Below are 18,869 nucleotides of genomic sequence, written 5' to 3'. Positions count from 1 at the left end.
TAAATCATTACCTTTTTATCTATCGTGTGAATTGAGTCGTTCAATTTAATTTGAGGGGCTCCATGTTTTGCTCTAATGTGGTGTAGAGCTTGGTGTATGCAAAATGTATTTACATATGCGTTACGGTGTGTGCTTCTTAAGGCACGTGTGCGATTCCTGTTTTTAAACTCTTGTTTTATCCCATGTAGGGTTTAGCAAAGTCAGCATCTGGGTCTCCATTTTGAATTTTGTCCTGTAAAAGACATGTGGTTTCTGGGAAGTTGGAGGAACAAGTGGGCTCATGCTGTGACTGCATTCCAAATGACTGTTGTTCTGAATTCCTTGTGAAGTAAATAGGAAACTTATGTCTTTCAAATGATCACATTATCCATTGCTCTTAACAAGGTACCTGAGGAGCTATCATGGCAGACCTTTGTTTTAAGTCATTTAAATGTGTATCTCTAATAGTCTGACCCTTTCAGCTGAGTTCTGTGACTGGAAGTGAGCAGAGGATGTATTTGAGCAGAAAGGATAGGATGTGCAGCCATAGTCATAGATCCATTCAGTTTCAAACCTGTTTAGAATGCAAATGTAAAATATTGTTTTCCCCCTCAACATGAGTATTCATTAAATTCTGATAGTATCATTTTAATTTTTTTGCTAAAAATCATTTTGGGTATTTAACTATAGAAAATACTAGCACTAGGCCACAGATCTGGCAATATCTGTGGTGAGTTAACATTCGAAAGTGATCACCTAGCTGATTTTCAGATCTTTCAGGTTTGTCATAGAGATGTATAGCACAGAAACAGACTCTTCGGTCCAACTTGTTCCTGCCAACTAGATATCCCAACCCAATCTAGTCCCACCTGCCAGCACCTGGCCCATAATCCCTCCAAACCCCGCCTATTGATATACCCATCTAGATGCCTTTTAAATGTTGCAATTGTACTAGCCTCCACCACTTCCTCTGGCAGCTCATTCCATATATGTAACACCCTCTGGGTAAAAAAGTTGCTCCTTTGGTCTCTTTTATATCTTTCCTCTCTCAGCCTAAGCCTATACTCTCTAGTTCCGGACTCCCCCACCTCAGGGAAGAGACTTTGTCTATTTATTCTATCCATGCTCTTCATGATTTTGTAAATCTCTATAAGGTCACCCCTCAGCCTCTCCCTAGCCTATTCAACCTCTTCCTGTAGCTCAAATCCTCCAACCCTGGCAACATCCTTGTAAATCTTTTCTAATCCTTTTGAAGTTTCATAACATTTTTCCGATAGGAAGGAGACCAGAATTGCCATCTAGTATTTTCCAGGGTTTTCTTTTGCATTTGTTGTTATAGATCCTATTTTTGAACAATGCTAACGACAAGACCTTTTAGAATTCAGTGTGTGACTAGAGAGACTTCAAAAGGATTTTAGACTTAATCTGGACTTGGTTTACTCTTGCTCTTCATCCTGATACTAATTCCTCCCACCACCACTACTCCTCCCCAATCCTCGGAGGGGACACATTGTTCTCATGCAGGAGAAAGTGAGAGGGCACCAGATTTTTGTAAATATCGTATCATTATTGTTGGATTTCGTTGAAATGATGCCACTTAGGCAGCAATCAGTCTTTCAAAATTTTAACTTTAAACTTTATTTCATCACAACTTTAGTGTTTTGATTTAAAAACAAAATGTTGTGGATACTGGAATTCTGAAACAAACACAGTGCTGGAGAATCTCTGCAAGCCTGGCAACATCTGTGGAGAGCAAAAGCAAATGTTTTGAGCCCGTTATGTCTTTTCAGAGAGGGGTTTCCCTCTCCACTGATGCTGCCCCACCTACTCAGTTTCTTCAGCATTCTGGTGTGTGATTGTGCATGAATCTTTTGGTGTGGGCCTGTGTATTAACTATTAAAATATGTTTGTTTCTATACTCTTAAAGTAATAAGACACCTCGTGGGGCTTCACAAGAACATTTATAAAGCAAAATTAACTATTTTCTGTTTTTCTCAGGAATAGGAAGGTCATTGACTACTCCCAGTTTGAAGACTCTGATGGTATGTACTATACATGACATCAGGTAATTTTAAGTAGCTTGTCTTGTGACTTAAAAAAAAGCCATCCCTAACATTTTGAGATCACAATTTATATTGTATGTTTTCGTGCAACCATCTACCCCATAGCATCGACTCTTCAAACAATTACTTGATTTATTTATCATCTTTTAAAAAAATTTGCTAATATCAAAGAGCTTCACAGAAGCGTTATCAAACAAATTTTGACATTAAGAAATATTGACCAAAAGTTTGGAGAGTCTGGGTGAAGGAGAGAGCGAGACAGAGACAGAGATGGAGAGGTTTGGGTAGGTAATTGGGTCTTTCGCTGAAGCTATGGTCACTTGTAATGCAGCAAATAAAACAGAAATACATAAGACTGAATTAGACCTTAGAATTCTTTGGGAAAAATGAAAGGATGCAGCCACAGATGGATTTTGAAGTAATGGTAAAATTTTCAGATAACACATCATCAGTCTGTTGATAATGAACAGGGTTTGGTGCCAGCCTTGTGAATTTTTTTTCTTAAATCCTGATTCCTTGATGTGGCTAATTTATATTGTATGTTTTTGAGGTTCTGTAAATGGGCAGAGGCTTTTTAAATGGACTTGAGTTTAAGGATGGTGAAAAAAGGGAGGGTGGATAAAATAGCGTTAGTATAGACAAGTCTTGCAGTTATAAAGGTATGGATGTGAGTAGAAGAGCATGTGCAGAAGCTGGGTTTGTTGAAGTAGGCAGTCTGTATGAAGCAACTGTGTGGTTAGATGCTCTTCTCTTGGTCAAATATGACATCAGGGTTGCGTGTGACCTGATTTGTCTTCAGGATCGACAGGTCAAAGCCTGGAATTGGCGGTAATATAATGTGGTTTGAAGTGGGACCAAAGATCGTGGCTTTGGTTTCTCTGCTAATCCAGTTCTTGAAATCAAATAAAAGGGGTGGCAGATCAGACAATAGGGAAAGGTGATGATGAGTGTTTTCACTTTGTGTGGAACCTGATATTCTGTTTTAAATTATGCTGTCAAGGGTCAGCATGCATGTGAGAAGTGGCATGGGGCCAAGAATAGATTCTTGGAAGATCCCAGAGGAATAGTATAGGCGTGAGAAGATAAGCCATTGTAGATTGTTCTCTGACTACAATTGAAGGGATAACAATGGAATTGGGTGAGGACAGCCCTTTTCATCTGGATGAGGAAGGGGTATCGAAGGAGATGATGTGGTCATTAGTCAGCTGCAGAAAAGTTGAGAAGTTTGGAGGAATTGTCTACTGTAGATACATAAGATATCTTCTGTAACTTTAAGATCAAATTAGCAGAGTTTGAAATCTGATTTGGGGGATTCTGATGTAGCATTTCAGGAAACATGAATTTGGGAATGAACAACACCTTCAAAAACTTTTGTGCGTTTTTAAAGATGGAATGGTAGCTTGCGATTATTACCCAAAAGTGGGGTTTATGAGGAGAATGGTGATGAATGGTAGATTTGAATGTGAATGGGACAGCAACTTAGAGAAAATAGCTGACTATCCTGAAACAGGGAGAGAAAGTGAGGGCTGCAGATGCTGGAGATCAGAGCTGAAAATGTGTTGCTGGAAAAGCGCAGCAGGTCAGGCAGCATCCAAGAAACAGGAGAATCGACGTTTCGGGCATAAGCCCTTCTTCAGGAATGAGGAAAGTGTGTTCAGCTGGCTAAGATAAAAGGTAGGGAGGAGGGACTTGGGGGAGGGGTTTTGGAAATGCGATAGGTGGAGGGAGGTCAAGGTGAGGGTGATAGGCCGGAGTGGGGTGGGGGCGGAGAGGTCAGGAAGATGATTACAGGTTAGGAAGGCGGTGCTGAGTTCGAGGGATTTGACTGAGACAAGGTGGGGGGAGGGGAAATGAGGAAACTGGAGAAATCGGAGTTCATCCCTTGTGTTTGGAGGGTTCCCAGGCAGAAGATGAGGCGCTCTTCTTCCAACCCTCGTGTTGCCATGGTCTGGCGATGGAGGAGTCCAAGGACCTGCATGTCCTTGGTGGAGTGGGAGGGGGAGTTAAAGTGCTGGGCTACGGGGTGGTTGGGTTGGTTGGTCCGGGTACAGGCCGCCAACTTGCGGAACGTTTCAGAGAACACCTCTGAGACACCTGGACCAACACATTTTCAGCTTCTATCCTGTAACAGGGCTTGGAGGGAAAGTTGAGTGGATAGCAGTTTAGGAGGAATAGGTCTCAAGGACAAGATAAGCCTGTTTTGAACTGTATGTCTATTTATATATTTTCCAGGGCAGATTTTTTCTTTCACTTTTTTTTTTCTACTTTGCCTCCCTGGCCAATAACAGGCAAATGTTTGGTGTTCTTCATAGTATCATAGAACTCCTACAGCGTGAAAGCAGGCCATTTACCCAGACCCATCTTATTCTTGAAACCCTGCATTTCCCATGGCTAATCCATCTAGCCTACAAATCCCTGGACATGACAGGGCAATTTAACATGACCAATCCACTAAACCAGTGCATCTTTGAACTGTGGGAGGAAACCGGAGCACCCAGAGAAAACCCTTGCTGACGCTGGAAGAACATGCACACTCCATGTAGGCAGTTGCCCAAAGCTGGAATTGAACCTAGATCTCTGGCGCTGTGAGGCAGTTGTGCTAACCACTGAGGCACCTGTGCTGCTCTCCTTCCATTAAATTAAGCACAAATACACTGTCAAATCTGACACTATCTGGTTTGTATTTTCATAACATTTATGCTGGACAGTCAATGTCAAAAATGGCCCACTTTGGAATCTTTGCAGATATTTTTGAAAAGAAGAATTTAAAATTACATTTTGCAAGTTGAAGGTTTAAGCATGTAAATTTGTGCAATGATAGGTTGATTTTGTAGAAATTGAGCAAAGCATACATAATTTTCGTGGTGAGGCAAGAAGTTTCTGTTCATTTTTACCACAAACTTGACAATTTCTGGAAGAGTAGGTTAAAATTCTGCAGTGTGCAATTCCCATGTAATCTAATGTAAGCATCAGTTTATTTGGACATATAAGTCTGTTGCATCCTCTGGAAGGTCTGAAGAACTGGGCATTACCTCTGTTGCAATTTTCAACAAACATCTAAAAGATAAATGCTCCGAGTGTTCATTTAGCATTAGATGCTGGTCATGCCATGCAAAGAACTCTTCTGCTGTTCCCTGAAGGGTTGTATGAGCTTTGATTTCCTCGACAGCCTTTCAAGATTAAAGATTGTTTTCCAGTCTTGTTATGGATCCTGAGGTAACAAACATTAAAAGCTGGAAATGTACACCTAGTCATAGGTGGGGCAACTGTTGTTTGAAAAGGTGAGTGGATGGGGTGCTTAGATTTTTGCACACTCCTATTTGTGTTTGGCCTCCACCTCTGCCTATTGGAGATGCTGAAGAAAGATGGCAGCTTCATTGAAGGTTGCTCTTGAAGGTTTTTCTCTGCCTTCTTATTAACCGTTTGCTGTGACAAAGCTCAAAGTGCCGAACTGTTTTAGAAGTCTTCTATCAGAAATGTAGAACATGTGGCCTGCCCAGTGCAGCTGTTTGACAATAATGAGTACCTCTGTGCAAGGGGTGTTGACCTGAGAAAGACCACTGATATTGGAGCATTTATCATGCCACTGGATTTGCAAGATTTTATTGAAGGCAGTGCTGATGGTATCTCTCAAGGGATTTGTGGTGTCTGCTGTAAATTGTCTACCTCTCTGACACATATGGACAGCATAGTGACTTAGTGGTTGGCACTGTTGCTTCACAGTGCCAGGAACCCAGGTTTGATTCCACCTTTGGGGGACTATTTCATCTTGTCTACACATCTCTGGACACGATGGGGCAATTTAGCATGGCTCTGTGTGGAGATTGCACATTCTCCCCATGTCTGTGTGGATTTCCTCTGGTGCTCCAGATTCCTCCCACTCCAGAGATGTATGGTGTAGGTGGATTGGGCATGCTAAATTGCCCTATAGGGCCCAAGGATGTGCAGGCTAGTTGGATTAGCCATGGGAAATGCAGGGTTACAGGGATAGGGTAGGGGAATGAGTCTGTGTGGGATGCTGTTTGGAGGTTCAGTATGGATTTGATGGACTGAATGGCCTGCTTCCACACTGTAGAGAGTCTGTGATTCTGCGTTTCTGCGTTTCAGCCTTCTAGACCATGAATTCGTTGTTGTTATGAGGATCATAGCGTGCATGTCATCATGCAGCAGGTGGAGAATGGTGATAGATTTAAGGAGATTGTCAACTGGGAGGGATTATGAATAGAGTCTAGAAGAAGGCCATGTGTAGAGGTTACAACTGCTGTTTGCATAGTCTTAGATTTGTCTTACTGTGAAAATGTCCGAGGAGAAAGTGAGGTCTGCAGATGCTTGGGATCAGAGCTGAAAATGTGTTGCTGGAAAAGCGCAGCAGGTCAGGCAGCATCCAGGGAACAGGAGAATCGACGTTTCGGGTATGCCTCTTGATGGACAAATCCACATTATGATTTCAGAAGGAGCTCTTTAGCCATTGGGAGGAGACTTGATGCAGTGACCGTAGGGGCATACGTTTTGTAGTTACTGTGATCTGTATTATCAGTTTTTTATTCTTTCTATATCCAGAAGTGCTCTTATACACAACTGAACATTTTTCTGTTCTCCGATCACCAAACAGCCCATCTATTGACCACCAGTAAAACTGCTACCCTTTTTTTTTCTGCAATCAGTCTAATTCTTGGAAATGAAGCACCTACGTATCTGTCATTGTTTGGACAAAGGATCTCAACAATGTCAGCATCACCCAAGTCAAGACCAAAACTGATGACTATTAGACAAACCATTGCTTATCTTTTTTAGCCTGACAGTGTCAATAGAGTTGACCCTGCAAAGACCAGAATTATTCAGTACCTGGTAATCAACTTAGTGTTTCTGAATGAAGAGGAACTGCAGAATGTCCTAGTGCCTAGTCTGCCCTTTAAAACTGTTGCAAACATACCTGTAAGGAGATTGTAGGTTTTTCTATCTGGAAACTTAAGATTGGTACAATGAGAATGGCCAGCAGATCCAGGAGTTGCTGAATTGCAAGGGCAAAGTGATCTTGAATGCTGTCACCTCCTGACTCCCAAGCCTGTCCATTACCTGAAAGGTACAAGTCAGGAGTGTGATGGAATAATTGCTTGGATGAGTGCAGCTCCAAGAACACTCAAAGTTTGACACCATCCAGGAAAAAGCAGCCCATTTGATTGGCACACATCTACATGCATCCACTCTATCTGAAGCTGTACTATCTCCAAGATGCACTGCAGAAATTCACCTTCCAAGAAGCACTTTCCAAACCCATGACCGCTTCTCCTAGAAAGTGAAGGACAGCGTCCCATCTGTAAGTTACCCTCCAAGTCACTCACTATCCTGCCTTGAAAATAATTGCCATTCCTTCAGTATCCCTGGATTAAAATCCTGGAATCCTCAAAGAGCATTGTGAGGTTTCTACAGCACGTGGACTGCAGTGGTTTAAGAAGGCAGGTCCTCACCACCTTCTCAAGGGTAACTAGGGATGGACAATAAATGCTGGCCAGCCAGTGACACTCACATCCCACAAGTGATTTTTTTTTTAAATCCACAAAGCATTAGGAGAGCTTGAGCGAAAGAAAACAGGCCTACACACAAACTACGGTTGAGGTTCAACAGAAACTGGGCCTTGTTATTTACTTAACAGCTAGGTGGTTTCTCAAAAAATAGTGTGACAATGTAGAACTTCTTTACTACTGTGCTGAAGCGTTAGACTTTAGAAACAAAACATTTAGACATCAGACACTAATGCTCTCAAAACTGAACAGCTTTAATCTGTAAATATCTAATGGTAGTGCAAGTAGTACCATAGATCGTTTGTATTCAGTGACTACAATCTTTACAACGAGTGATAATCCTATGACACTCAACTTATTTTAAGGTCTTTTCAGCCTATTGTGATCATGATTGTTCCAAGCGTGTGTTTGTTGAGCAGTCCCTGCATTATAGTTATCCAAGTTTACTGGACTTCGATAAAGTGCAATCAGGCTAAGTAGAATGAAGATTAATGGTAAATCTGTTTTCAAAATGACATTGGCAAAACAGGATTGGTAATGGTCTGAACAAACCCATTTGTTCAAGTTATTATTTTACTAGCTGAGTTGGAAGTTATTTATTTATATGAAATGTAGGATTGATCGGCGTGGTTGTTTTGAGTTGTGACTTCTGTTTGAAAATTTCTGTTCAGATAAGATGTCTGTTTATTTTAATCTACTTTGTTATTATCCAGCTTCATTGGTGCAATGCAACCAAATTTCTTGTGGTAAGTTTTTTTTCAAATGATACTGAATGTGTGCGTCAAGACTGATTCCAAGCAGTGATACCCTTTTTTAGGTCTTGGATGGATTGTCATATCTGAAATATTGAGTTATCTTGTATTTCATTCCAATTTTTAATTGTAAGCTGCACCAGTGGTACATAAGGGGTCTAGATATTGCAGTCAGTGGCACAGAATCATTGTTCATTACCCTTGCAGCTGCCCACAGTCTTTTTTGTGGCTTTTGAGTGGTGACTTAAAATTTTTAGAAATTCTTTCCAGAGCAGTAAACTCGACACAAACTTCTGGCAGAGAGAAAGAACAGGGTAAAAATCTGCACCTGTGATATGCAGAGTCAAAACCAGGAGGTTTTAAGGCTAACCAAAATTTATGTCACCAAAGTCATTTATATGAAAAATAAATGAGAAACGGGGAGGCAGAAAAGTTTTTTAAAAATCTTGATATAAAATCTCTCAGTAATTAGATTCTGAAACAAGGAGATTGCCCTCTTGTAAAAACTTCATTTTCATCTTCTGAAGTTGGTTGGTAATTAAGAAATGCAATTACAAAATGTACCTGCCCTAACCTGTTGCAAGCATAGTGGATATGCTCAATATCTTTACACCCTACGTGTGCTATAATTCCGCATCTACAAAGCTTGTGAATTAGCAGAAAAAAATTGGACAGCTTCTGGAGTTTTTACTGTGTGCATGCAAATACAAGAAATTACTATAACACCACCACAAAGAAAATACAACCAGTGCTGGAAACTGGCAAGCAAAATAAAATATGCCAAAAATATTCTGGGCAGACCACGTCTATGGAGAGAAATAGTTAATACTTAAAGTCAGCACCCCTCATCAGAATTAACTTTGAAGGTTTATCGACCTGAAACGTTAATTCTGTTTTCTGTATATATGCTGACTGACCTACTGAGTATAATTGGCATTTTCTGTTTACACTTAAAGTTGTTGTTTGACTTGCTCCATCAAGGTGATTGCAATTATGCCCACTGCAAACATTCAGGTGGGTGCAGTTACTCATTTGTCAGATTCTCAATTTGAATTTTGCTGAGTTAAGTTGATCTCTACCAAGTTGTGCTGAAAGAGAGAGTTGTTCACTGCTAGTCCATGAATAAGGAGGGTAATATTGCCCTAGATTCTTGATTTTCATTGGTAGCCTATTACCTTTGGTGGGGTGTGTCTGTGTATGTGTGTGGGCCACGTAAGGGCAGGATGTCATCATTTAGTTACTTGGTGAGTTTACAAGGGGTTTTACACACTGAAATTATACCCTAGTGGGATTTGGTGTCTACCAAGGAAAGAATTTTTCAAAAGTGAAAATTGATCAAGATATCAATGGCATCCAGATGAACCTAATTATTAATCCTTGCTTGTAATTGTAAGTCATTTTATTAAATAGCAACAGATTCATAAAATTAAACAATCCTTGGAGTGATTTTGGGTTCTTTTCATGGTGATTTGATTTGTTCACATGATGGATTACTATAAACTTAATTATGTTTTGATTCAACCCAGTTTTGATTTTTCTAGCAACTTTATTCCATTTACTATCTCACTGACTTTTCTCCTTAAATTATTTTTGCTTCATATATTCTTGCTCTTATTCACCTTTTTTATTTTTCTGGTAATTCAGGTGTTTTCTTGAATTCCATGTAACCAGCAATTCCTGTAAGACTAACATTGATGTGTAACAATTTTTACCTCCATGCTCCATTAGATATTTGAAATTTAAAAACCAGGATCTTGTCAATACAGCAAATGACTATGATAAAGGAAACAAATTGTGACATGCAGTGTTTTGATAGTTTGTTCTCGCAGCTTGCACAAATTCATAAAAGGCTACACTTTTATATATGTATAATATACAATCTTTACTAGGTCTGTGGCATAGTCATAAATGTTTTGGACAGCAAATAATTTGATTTGAAGCTCTGTTGGAATGTTCTCTCATATTCTTGACTAATAGGAATTTTGTCTCCTCCAGTTTGGCAAATTGAGTCACCCTGTTTGTCATCATAGATGTAGAGAGTTGAAAAAGTAGAAAATTAATCAAAATCTCTATTTGCAGATGAAGCATATGGAAGAGATTCACCCCCTCCTGCTAAGAGAGCACGAGCATCTCCCAGAGAAGGCAAAAATAAACGAAAGCCTGCAAAAAATGCACGAGATGAAAGGTAATATTTGTGAGAACTCCTTTAGTGTCTGTGTTTTCATGTAATCTTTTGCACTTGTTACATTTCTAAGGGATTGATTTGTGTGGGTGCATGGCTTGATGTAGAATACTGGCTTCAATTTTGTTTCAGAGGTAGGAAGTACTAAACCATAGTTTGTGATTTCTTGCTATGGGACAGCAGTGCTGTTGGTAAACATGTTGATTCTGCTCTGAGGCACAAGTCTATATTTGTCTCCAGCAGGCCAGATCTTGGCTGAATACATAGCCTATCCACCCTTGACCTTTTAATGGCCAAAAATGAAACTGTAAATTGAATATGTGGATGTCATTAACGAGTATAAATTTTATGTGCAGCATGGAACCTTTCATGGGTGCATTAAAGATTTGTTGACACAACACATCAATATCAGTTGAAGGCAGAAATTGAAGCTATTCATAATTATCAATGAAACCTCTATACAAATCTCGTAATATATATTTTATTTATTTGGCAGTGAGGAATCAGACGATAAGCTGTATGAGAAGGACCTGAAGGCTGCCATTGCCCTGTCCAAGAAGGAGACATCGCATTCACCTGGTGGGTTTACATTAAACTGTATAGTACAGGTTAAAAGTCAGAGCGAAGGAAGCAACCTAATGTAAGTGTTGTATGTCTCATAGCTCTGCGATTCCAGGTTTTGATTATTCCTGGAAGCGAACGTGCCTACATATTATTCAAAATTTGATCAGCTAATGATGCGACTTTGTAGAATAAAGTCTTTGCCATGTGGAACACTCCTGTTCAAATAACGGAACAACATTTTTTTTCCGAGCATGAAGGTATTCTGTCATCCTTAGCTGTTGATTTATAATATGCTGAAGAAACTTGGAAGAAAAATTAATTTTAAAAAACAAGGAAGTTGACAATCGCTTAAACAAGGTGTGATGTTTTCATCTGGCATTAGAAGTTGTTGAAAAAATCCTTCCATTGTCAACCACCTGACATCAAACAGAAACCAAATTAGAGGATAGTAATTTCCAGTATGTAGAAGTTTAGCAATGGGGAAACACAGATTTGGGTGAAATCTTGAGAACATAACATTTCCAAAATGTTTTGTACCAAAATGAAATGGTATGTATTTATGCTGGGTGTCTCCTTTCTTGCATTTACATGAAGTGTGAATTCATGCTTCTCTTTTTATATAAAATTTGAGCGCAGTAAATCTTAACAACAATTTGCTGCAATTTTTTTACTTTAAGATCCATGAAAACTCGTGGAAGTGAATTTAAATTTTGGAGTCAAGAAATGGAACATATCAGGCCATGTTTCCATGTTAATGGTTTAACTTTTTTTTTCTCATACAATTTCATTGCTTTTCTTTTTACAAGTAAATGGACATCTCAATTTTGTCTTTGGGAATGATTAATTATGTTTGTGGATACTTATACGTATATTGTTTTGCGTTTCTCAAACTATTTTCAAACCTTGAGCGAGGTGGTCTTGTAATTTGTACAATGCCTGAGTGAAATAACCTGATTTTGAACTGACAAGTAATAGTGGTGATCTTTCAATCACGTAATGCTCAGTAAATAGAAGCAGGGATCTACTTTCTCTTCTTGATTTGTTCCTGTTGGCAGCACAGGTCATAGTTTTGAGAAACAGTCTGTTGAAATGTTGCCATCATTGGGGAGTAATATTCCACTTTCTAGTCTTCAAAAGAAGGTATAATTTCGGTTAACATACAGATGCGGGTCAACTGGCCAGATATGTTCTAATTTAGAATTAGTTTAAGGTAATTAATTTCTGCCACTGCAATTTGACATCAGTATCTAATTTAGAATTAGTTTAAGGTAATTAATTTCTGCCACTGCAATTTGACATCAGTAAATTTTTCCAGTCTTATGTATTTGGATCCGTTGCTGCAATTCAGATGGAGTTCCATAAATATTTGCTGTTCCTTTTATCTTCTGTACTGCACCCACATAAGCATTGCCTCAGTTTCTATACAAGCGTTACTTGATGTAGTGTTTTCTGCCAGTCTGGCATGATACATTTGTAGGTACACATTATGAAGTCATTAGCAATCCAGTTTACATTTCATGAGAATGTTGTATAATTTAATTTCAGATGAGGACATGGGTAGTGAGGAAGATTTCGACCATGGTGACAGTGATTATGAAGCTTCAAAGAAAAAGGGTAAAAAAGGAAAAAAGACTAAAGCAGAGAAGAAAGAGAAAAGGATTCCCAAAAAACCTAGGAAAGCAGCTGAAGGTAAGTTGCATCTCATGTTAAAGTTAGGGAGAAAATAGGTAATGATGAAGAGATTGAAGTTGGTAGTGGTGTCTGAGAGCTCCCCTGAAAAGAGGAACTAAGGCTACAAACGGAAAGGACTTCTCAAAATGTGGGGCAAAGGCTACAGGTTGGTTATTGTAGAATGCCATTAGTTGTGATTCTTGTAAAGTGCAGATGGAGCTCAGAAACTATGCGCAGAGGTTTGGTGAAAGGACACTTTTTCAAGATGTCTGGATTTATAGTTCAAATTTATTTATATTTTACAAACAGCCTATTATATAAAAATACAACTTTGTATGTAAGAGCAAATTTTCTTTGTGAAAGCTTGACTCAAATTTGTTTGTTATAAATCCTGTCCTTATCTGGTATGACCCTTCTAGTAGGTACTTTCTGTATAGACTTCAAGCAGAAGCCTTCCCTGATTTCATATTTATTCCTAGTGCTAGGATGCTAACCACAGCCAGTAAAGTCTGCAAATTAAGGGATGAGAGCTGAGAACTGCATGATCTTGAAGGTTCAATGATGCTGCATATTTAATTCTGAAATTCAAGATCAGTTTTAAAAACTTTTGTATCAGAACAGTTTCACTGATTTAATTTTGTGTTCTTAACTTTTCACATTTTGCCTGTTACCCCTTCTGTATGCAGGAGTCAAAAGCCTGCACTGATCACCATAGCAAAATTTTAACATTACCTTTGTCCTGATCCATATTCATCCAGGTGTCACTGGACAAACATTAGGAACAGGATATGTTAATTTCTGTCTCTGTGCTCCCACATCTGGAACCTCATGATCTCTGACACCACAACATAAATCTGGAGTTTATTGGGTTGTTGTTTGGGATTGGGGGGTGGTGGTTTGGAAGTATGGTGAAGAGTTCCACAATCTAAGTTGTCATAAGGTGATCTGAATTTAAGCTGCCGTGAGGCTTATCAAATAGAAATATTTTCTAAAGAAAAATGTTTACTGCCTCTGATTTGCTATGCTGTCCAATAATTTTTCTTTTGTTTTGGCTATAAACCTGCAACAATTAGAGTGGAGCTCCTACTGTCTTAGTGCTTCTTTCAACTGGCAGGGTTATTTGAGAACAACTTGTAACTTTTTTTTTGCTGACTCACACATGGAATTTTAAGTGCCATTGTTGAGCAGGCGTCCTGTGTGTGTTGTGGAATTGTGCACACAGTTTGTCACTATGGTTAGCTACCTATCTTATAACCCGTAGTTCACAGTAATTGCATTACAGTTAAGACATGCAGAGGAACAGTTAGCTGTAATTGGGTGCATATCCCAGATACTCATTTCAGCTTGCTGTTCATTGACTTGTGTGCAAGCTTTGCAAATTACATCATTGGTCTTGTTTTACATTCAGGCTATTTTAAAACTTTTGGGTGGGAATATAATCAGTTTTCTGAAGGTGTTGATTAGAAGCAGGCCCTGTGGGTGACTTTTAGGATGGGTGTCCAAGAGTAATTGTAATAATATTTTCAAAAGAAATTAGTCAAGTGACAAAAATCATTTATACTCGACCTTTGTGTGTATAATAATTTTTGGCAATGCGGCATTTTTTTCTTCTTTCTGGGTTCCTGGAATTGCTGCTTAAAGGATAACTCCAGTCTCCAAACAACTTCTATTTTAAAGAAGGTAATTATAGTAAGTACTCCCGAATGGTAAGTACTTACCTATAGATGTGTCCCAGGTATGTATCTTCCAATTTTAGTGTTCTCTCTTCCTCCCAATGTTATCCCACTGCCCCTCAATGTTTTATCTTTCTTTGCCCTCCCGCTCTACAGTTGGTGTCTTGTGCTGGGTACAGTCCACTGGTACCAATATGTTAGCTGAGAAATCATTTGCTTAGATAAGTATTTCAGGCTGATCTTTAAGCACACTGGCTGATGACAGCGTCAGACAACAGTACGTAATACGTGTGTGCAATCTCTAGTAACGGTTAATGATTAGTGACTCAAATAGAGTTTCACTTTGATTTCATTTTATCCCCCCCCCCCCCCGCCATCTTCCAAGCCCATGGCTACTATTGGTTGAAATTGATTAAGTCACTGCAAATAAAAGATCAAATCTGGAATCTTCCAGAAGTGCGTTCATATTCTAGTATACGTTCCATTTGTTAAGGTTAATTTTCAGTCTTTTCAGCAGTAATAATAAAATTGGTTTAAAAATTGGTGGAAACATATTTTTTGATTGACTCCATGTGAGCATTACCAGTGCTAGGAAGCAGCAGTATTATTTTCTGCTTTCTCCACATATCAGAGGACCTGCTTCACGTGATTTGAGTTTTAATTGTTTCTTTATTTCTGTAAAATGATTTGTTTTTAAAATGATACCTGGGACATCATCAGGGTAGTATTTATCATCCAGTAACTAGTTCCTAGTGTTAATTCCATTTTTAAACATCTTTTTGCATATGCTAGTTCTTTTTTTTCTAAAAGCTTCAATTTTGAGTATTTTCAATTGGCTAGAAATAGCCATTAATTTGTAGGAATCTACACATGCAGTTATGGCGTGACTTATAAGCTTAAAATTAAATGTTCTATCAAACATTTGGAAGTTTCTTTTGACACCTGGGCAAAATGATATCAGGCATCAGGTGCAGAAAGTTCTCTTGTTGCTGTGTTGAATACAGAAACCGTTGTTAAATTTTTTTCAATGATCTTTGTTAGGTTAATTTGAATTGGCTAGTGACTGAACTATTAATTATGCCAATTACTCATTGGCCAACAATTATTGTGACTGGTCTGAGTGTGATACTTTGATCACTGTTCTCTTGATTCCGAGGTATTTAATGTGACTTTTGTGATAATATTCCAAATCCAACAGACTAGAGTGAACACTGATTGGGAAGTTTCATCACTTGTTGGTCCTGACTTTCTTGGTCTGCAGTTTTTTTTAAAGATACACAGTGCTACTAATGTGAATTAGTGAATTGTCAAATTTCCTTCGTAGAATTTAGAAATAGTTTTGACTATGTGCCTATCAGGAATACCATACAATACATAACATATAGTAAGTACACCGCTTTCTGATTTTGTTCCTGAGCAATTTCAAAGGTCAGCTTCCTTAAACTGAACAGATCTCTGACTAGACTTCCAATATTGTCTAGTTCTTACTGCAAGAAACATGAGACTGGTTCAGGCCTTGGTAAAAACAAGGGCTGCAGATGCTGGAAACCAGATTCTAGATTAGAGTGTGCTGGCAAAGCACAGCAGTTCAGGCAGCATCCAAGGAGCAGGAAAATCAACATTTCAGGCAAAAGTCCTTCATCAGGAATAGAGGCAGAGTGCCTGCAGGGTGGAGAGATAAATGAGAGGAGGATGGGGTTGGGGAGAAAGTAGCATAGAGTACAATAGGTGATTGGGGGTGGGGATGGAGGTGATAGGTCAGAGAGGAGGGTGGAGTGGATAGGTGGAAAGGAAGATAGGCAGGTAGGACAAGTCATGGGGACAATGCTGAGCTGGAAGTTTGGAGCTGGGGTGAGATGGGGGAAGGGGAAATGAGGAAACTGGTGAAGTCCACATTGATGCCCTGGGGTTGAAGTGTTCCGAGGCGGAAGATGAGGCGTTCTTCCTCCAGGCGCCGGGTGGTAAGGGAGCGGCGGTGAAGGAGGCCCAGGACCTCCATGTCCTCGGCTGAGTGGGAGAGGGAGTTGAAATGTTGGGCCACAGGGCAGTGTGGTTAATTGGTATGGTGGTCCCAGAGATGTTCCCTAAAGCGCTCTGCTGGGAGGCATCCAGTCTCCCCAATGTAGAGGAGACCGCCTTGGTGTCAGTGTAAGGAAGAACCGCCTGATAGATTATTGGCAATAGGAAACTGTTATGAGGAAAGAATAGAAAATATTATGAATTTTCAGCTTTCAAAAGAGGAAACAAAATGACCTGTGGGGATTGGCGTGATGGTCTAGTTTGTGGAACGGGTAAAGCTGAAATGTTACTTCAAATTAAATTTTTAAGATTGTCGGGTGCACTTTAGCGATTTAGAAATTAGGACTAACATCATTCAATTCCTGATACATTGTAGCCACGGTTACAGTGGATTTCAGGGTTGTATGGAGATTAAACCCATGAATATAAGTGGGGGGCAGAGGGGTGCTACTGCTGTTCTTTGGACAGATGAGCTAGAAAGGACTTGCTCATTTACAAAGTAAGTAAGGAAGAAATATCTTTTTTATTATGGACATAAAGTGAACATTGTTATCTTTAGAAATGGCAGTATTTACTTTATGAAGTGTAGATTATTTACACTTGATATACTTTTATTTCGCTTCCAATCTTTTCCCATTTTGCACTCCTTTCCTTTATGCCCCTCACCTTCTGAACAGTGTTGACATTCTAACCAGGTTACAACTGTGCTCATTCAAGCCTTTGATCCTGACCTTTGAACAATGTTCAGCTGCATATTTTCAGTGGAGGTTACTAATTGGTGATTGGGTGCAAATCTGATATTTTTGCTCTTCCCAGGCATTGGTTCCACTTGACAAGCTAATTCAGCACACACTGGGAATTAGACATGAACTTCCTAACTTATTGTTGTGCTTCTTTCCTCCAATTTTGTTTTGTTAAATTAATTTCCTCACCAAGATACACTCCACAGATGTCAGTTGTGTACAGGTGATTGTATTCATATATTAGTTAAATTGAATAGTAGGTGAGTTCTGTCTGTAGATAGAGTTGTAGCCTGAAAGAGGCCACTCAGCCAATCATGTCTGCTGGTCTTGGGGATAATCACACCTTCAGACTATAACACTTCAGGTGGAGATTCCAGTATCTTTTCAAAACTAGCTTAGGGCTTTTACCTCCAACACCAAATCAGGTAGCAAGTTCCAGACACTCGCCACGCTCTGCATAAAAAGGTTCCTCATTGTGTCCCCTCTACTCCTTCTACCAGTCCCCTGGTAACTGACACTTCTGCTTTAGGAAGCAAGTCTTTCATAAGTGGGCTCCTTATAATTTTGTATATGTAATAAAATCACTCCGTCCCTTCTGTGTTAAGGAAAACAACCTTTAACTGTTGTTTTTAGTCATAGTTTACGTGGAGAAAAAAGTTTGGCTACTGACCTTTGTAGTCAACTATGCCTGAGAAAGAACTGGTGACCCATTCCTGCATTTCTACTGTTGTATAAAACAGGAGCCAAGAGCTGTACAGAAACATCCTCTTGCGATTCCACAGCAGAGCAAAATTTATTTTTAACAAAATTGCATTTCCTACCAACTGATGAAATAAATCACAGGTCAAGCTTTCACTTTTTAAGATTTTCACTTTAATCAAACTAAAATAAAAACTCAACAAACATTAATGGAAAACTAATATGCCAAATACAGAAAAGATGCTTCCGTATTACCGATGAAGGGCTTATGCCCGAAACATCAATTCTCCTGCTTCTCGAATGCTGCCTGACCTGTTGTGTTTTTCCAGTGCCACGCTTTCGATTCGGAGCTCCAGCGTCTGTAGTCCTCACTTTCTCCTATATTTTTGCATTAGCTAACTAACTCAGAATATGCTGTATGGAATCTTTTACAAATGCCCGATGTAGCAATGGTTGGTCCCAGCTTTCCAGCAGACACACTTTTTTTCTCTCTCTGCCATTCCAGGAAACGTCTTCTGATATCTTTTGAAAATTGTTCTCTTCATACTGTATACCAAACCTGTCATCCAGCAGAGCCCATCTTAGCAACTAATTTCTTTAAATCTCAAAATCCCGCAATCCTGTTCTTTTTGAATAGACAACTTTTACAAACATTTCTGCTTAGTCGCTAACAACAATTCGACCTGCTATTCTGTGTCTCCCAGATTAAGTTTCTCTTCGTGATTAGGTTTCTCTTCCCACGATGGCAAGATTATTTAGGTGTCTCCAAAGCGACTTTATGTATTCCCTGGTTCCATAGCATGTTGATATTTTATCACCTCACAAGTAAGGAAGTAGGAGTTATAAAATACACTTCCAGACATAATGTTGGGGAGGGGTTGTTAAATGCTCGATTTGTTGGGCATATTTATCCATTTGATGATGTGCACCATTATTTTTTAAGTTTAGATTCTTCCTGCTTAGCATCAAGGACCAGAGAGATTCCCTGTACATTATCTTGGG

General features: G+C 39.3%; 1 protein-coding gene across 2 annotated transcripts in view; it reads left to right on the top strand.

The window, feature by feature from the left end:
* The window catches only part of nucks1a (nuclear casein kinase and cyclin-dependent kinase substrate 1a), a 43,594-nt gene that overhangs the window by 821 nt on the left and 23,904 nt on the right, over positions 1-18,869 (top strand). Inside the window, exons 2-5 of one of the 2 annotated variants that reach the window (XM_043716515.1) lie at positions 1,978-2,021; positions 10,396-10,501; positions 10,995-11,077; positions 12,608-12,751. In XM_043716515.1, the coding sequence (XP_043572450.1) occupies positions 1,978-2,021; positions 10,396-10,501; positions 10,995-11,077; positions 12,608-12,751 (377 nt within the window). Of the gene's footprint in view, positions 1-1,977; positions 2,045-10,395; positions 10,502-10,994; positions 11,078-12,607; positions 12,752-18,869 lie in introns of those variants that run through there. The other variant, XM_043716516.1, reaches the window with a different exon arrangement.

Source organism: Chiloscyllium plagiosum, chromosome 26 (genome assembly GCF_004010195.1).
Source record: "Chiloscyllium plagiosum isolate BGI_BamShark_2017 chromosome 26, ASM401019v2, whole genome shotgun sequence".
Lineage (NCBI taxonomy): Eukaryota > Metazoa > Chordata > Chondrichthyes > Orectolobiformes > Hemiscylliidae > Chiloscyllium > Chiloscyllium plagiosum.
The sequence above is the reverse complement of the archived record's forward strand: the minus strand, read 5'-3'. Positions and strand labels throughout refer to the sequence as shown.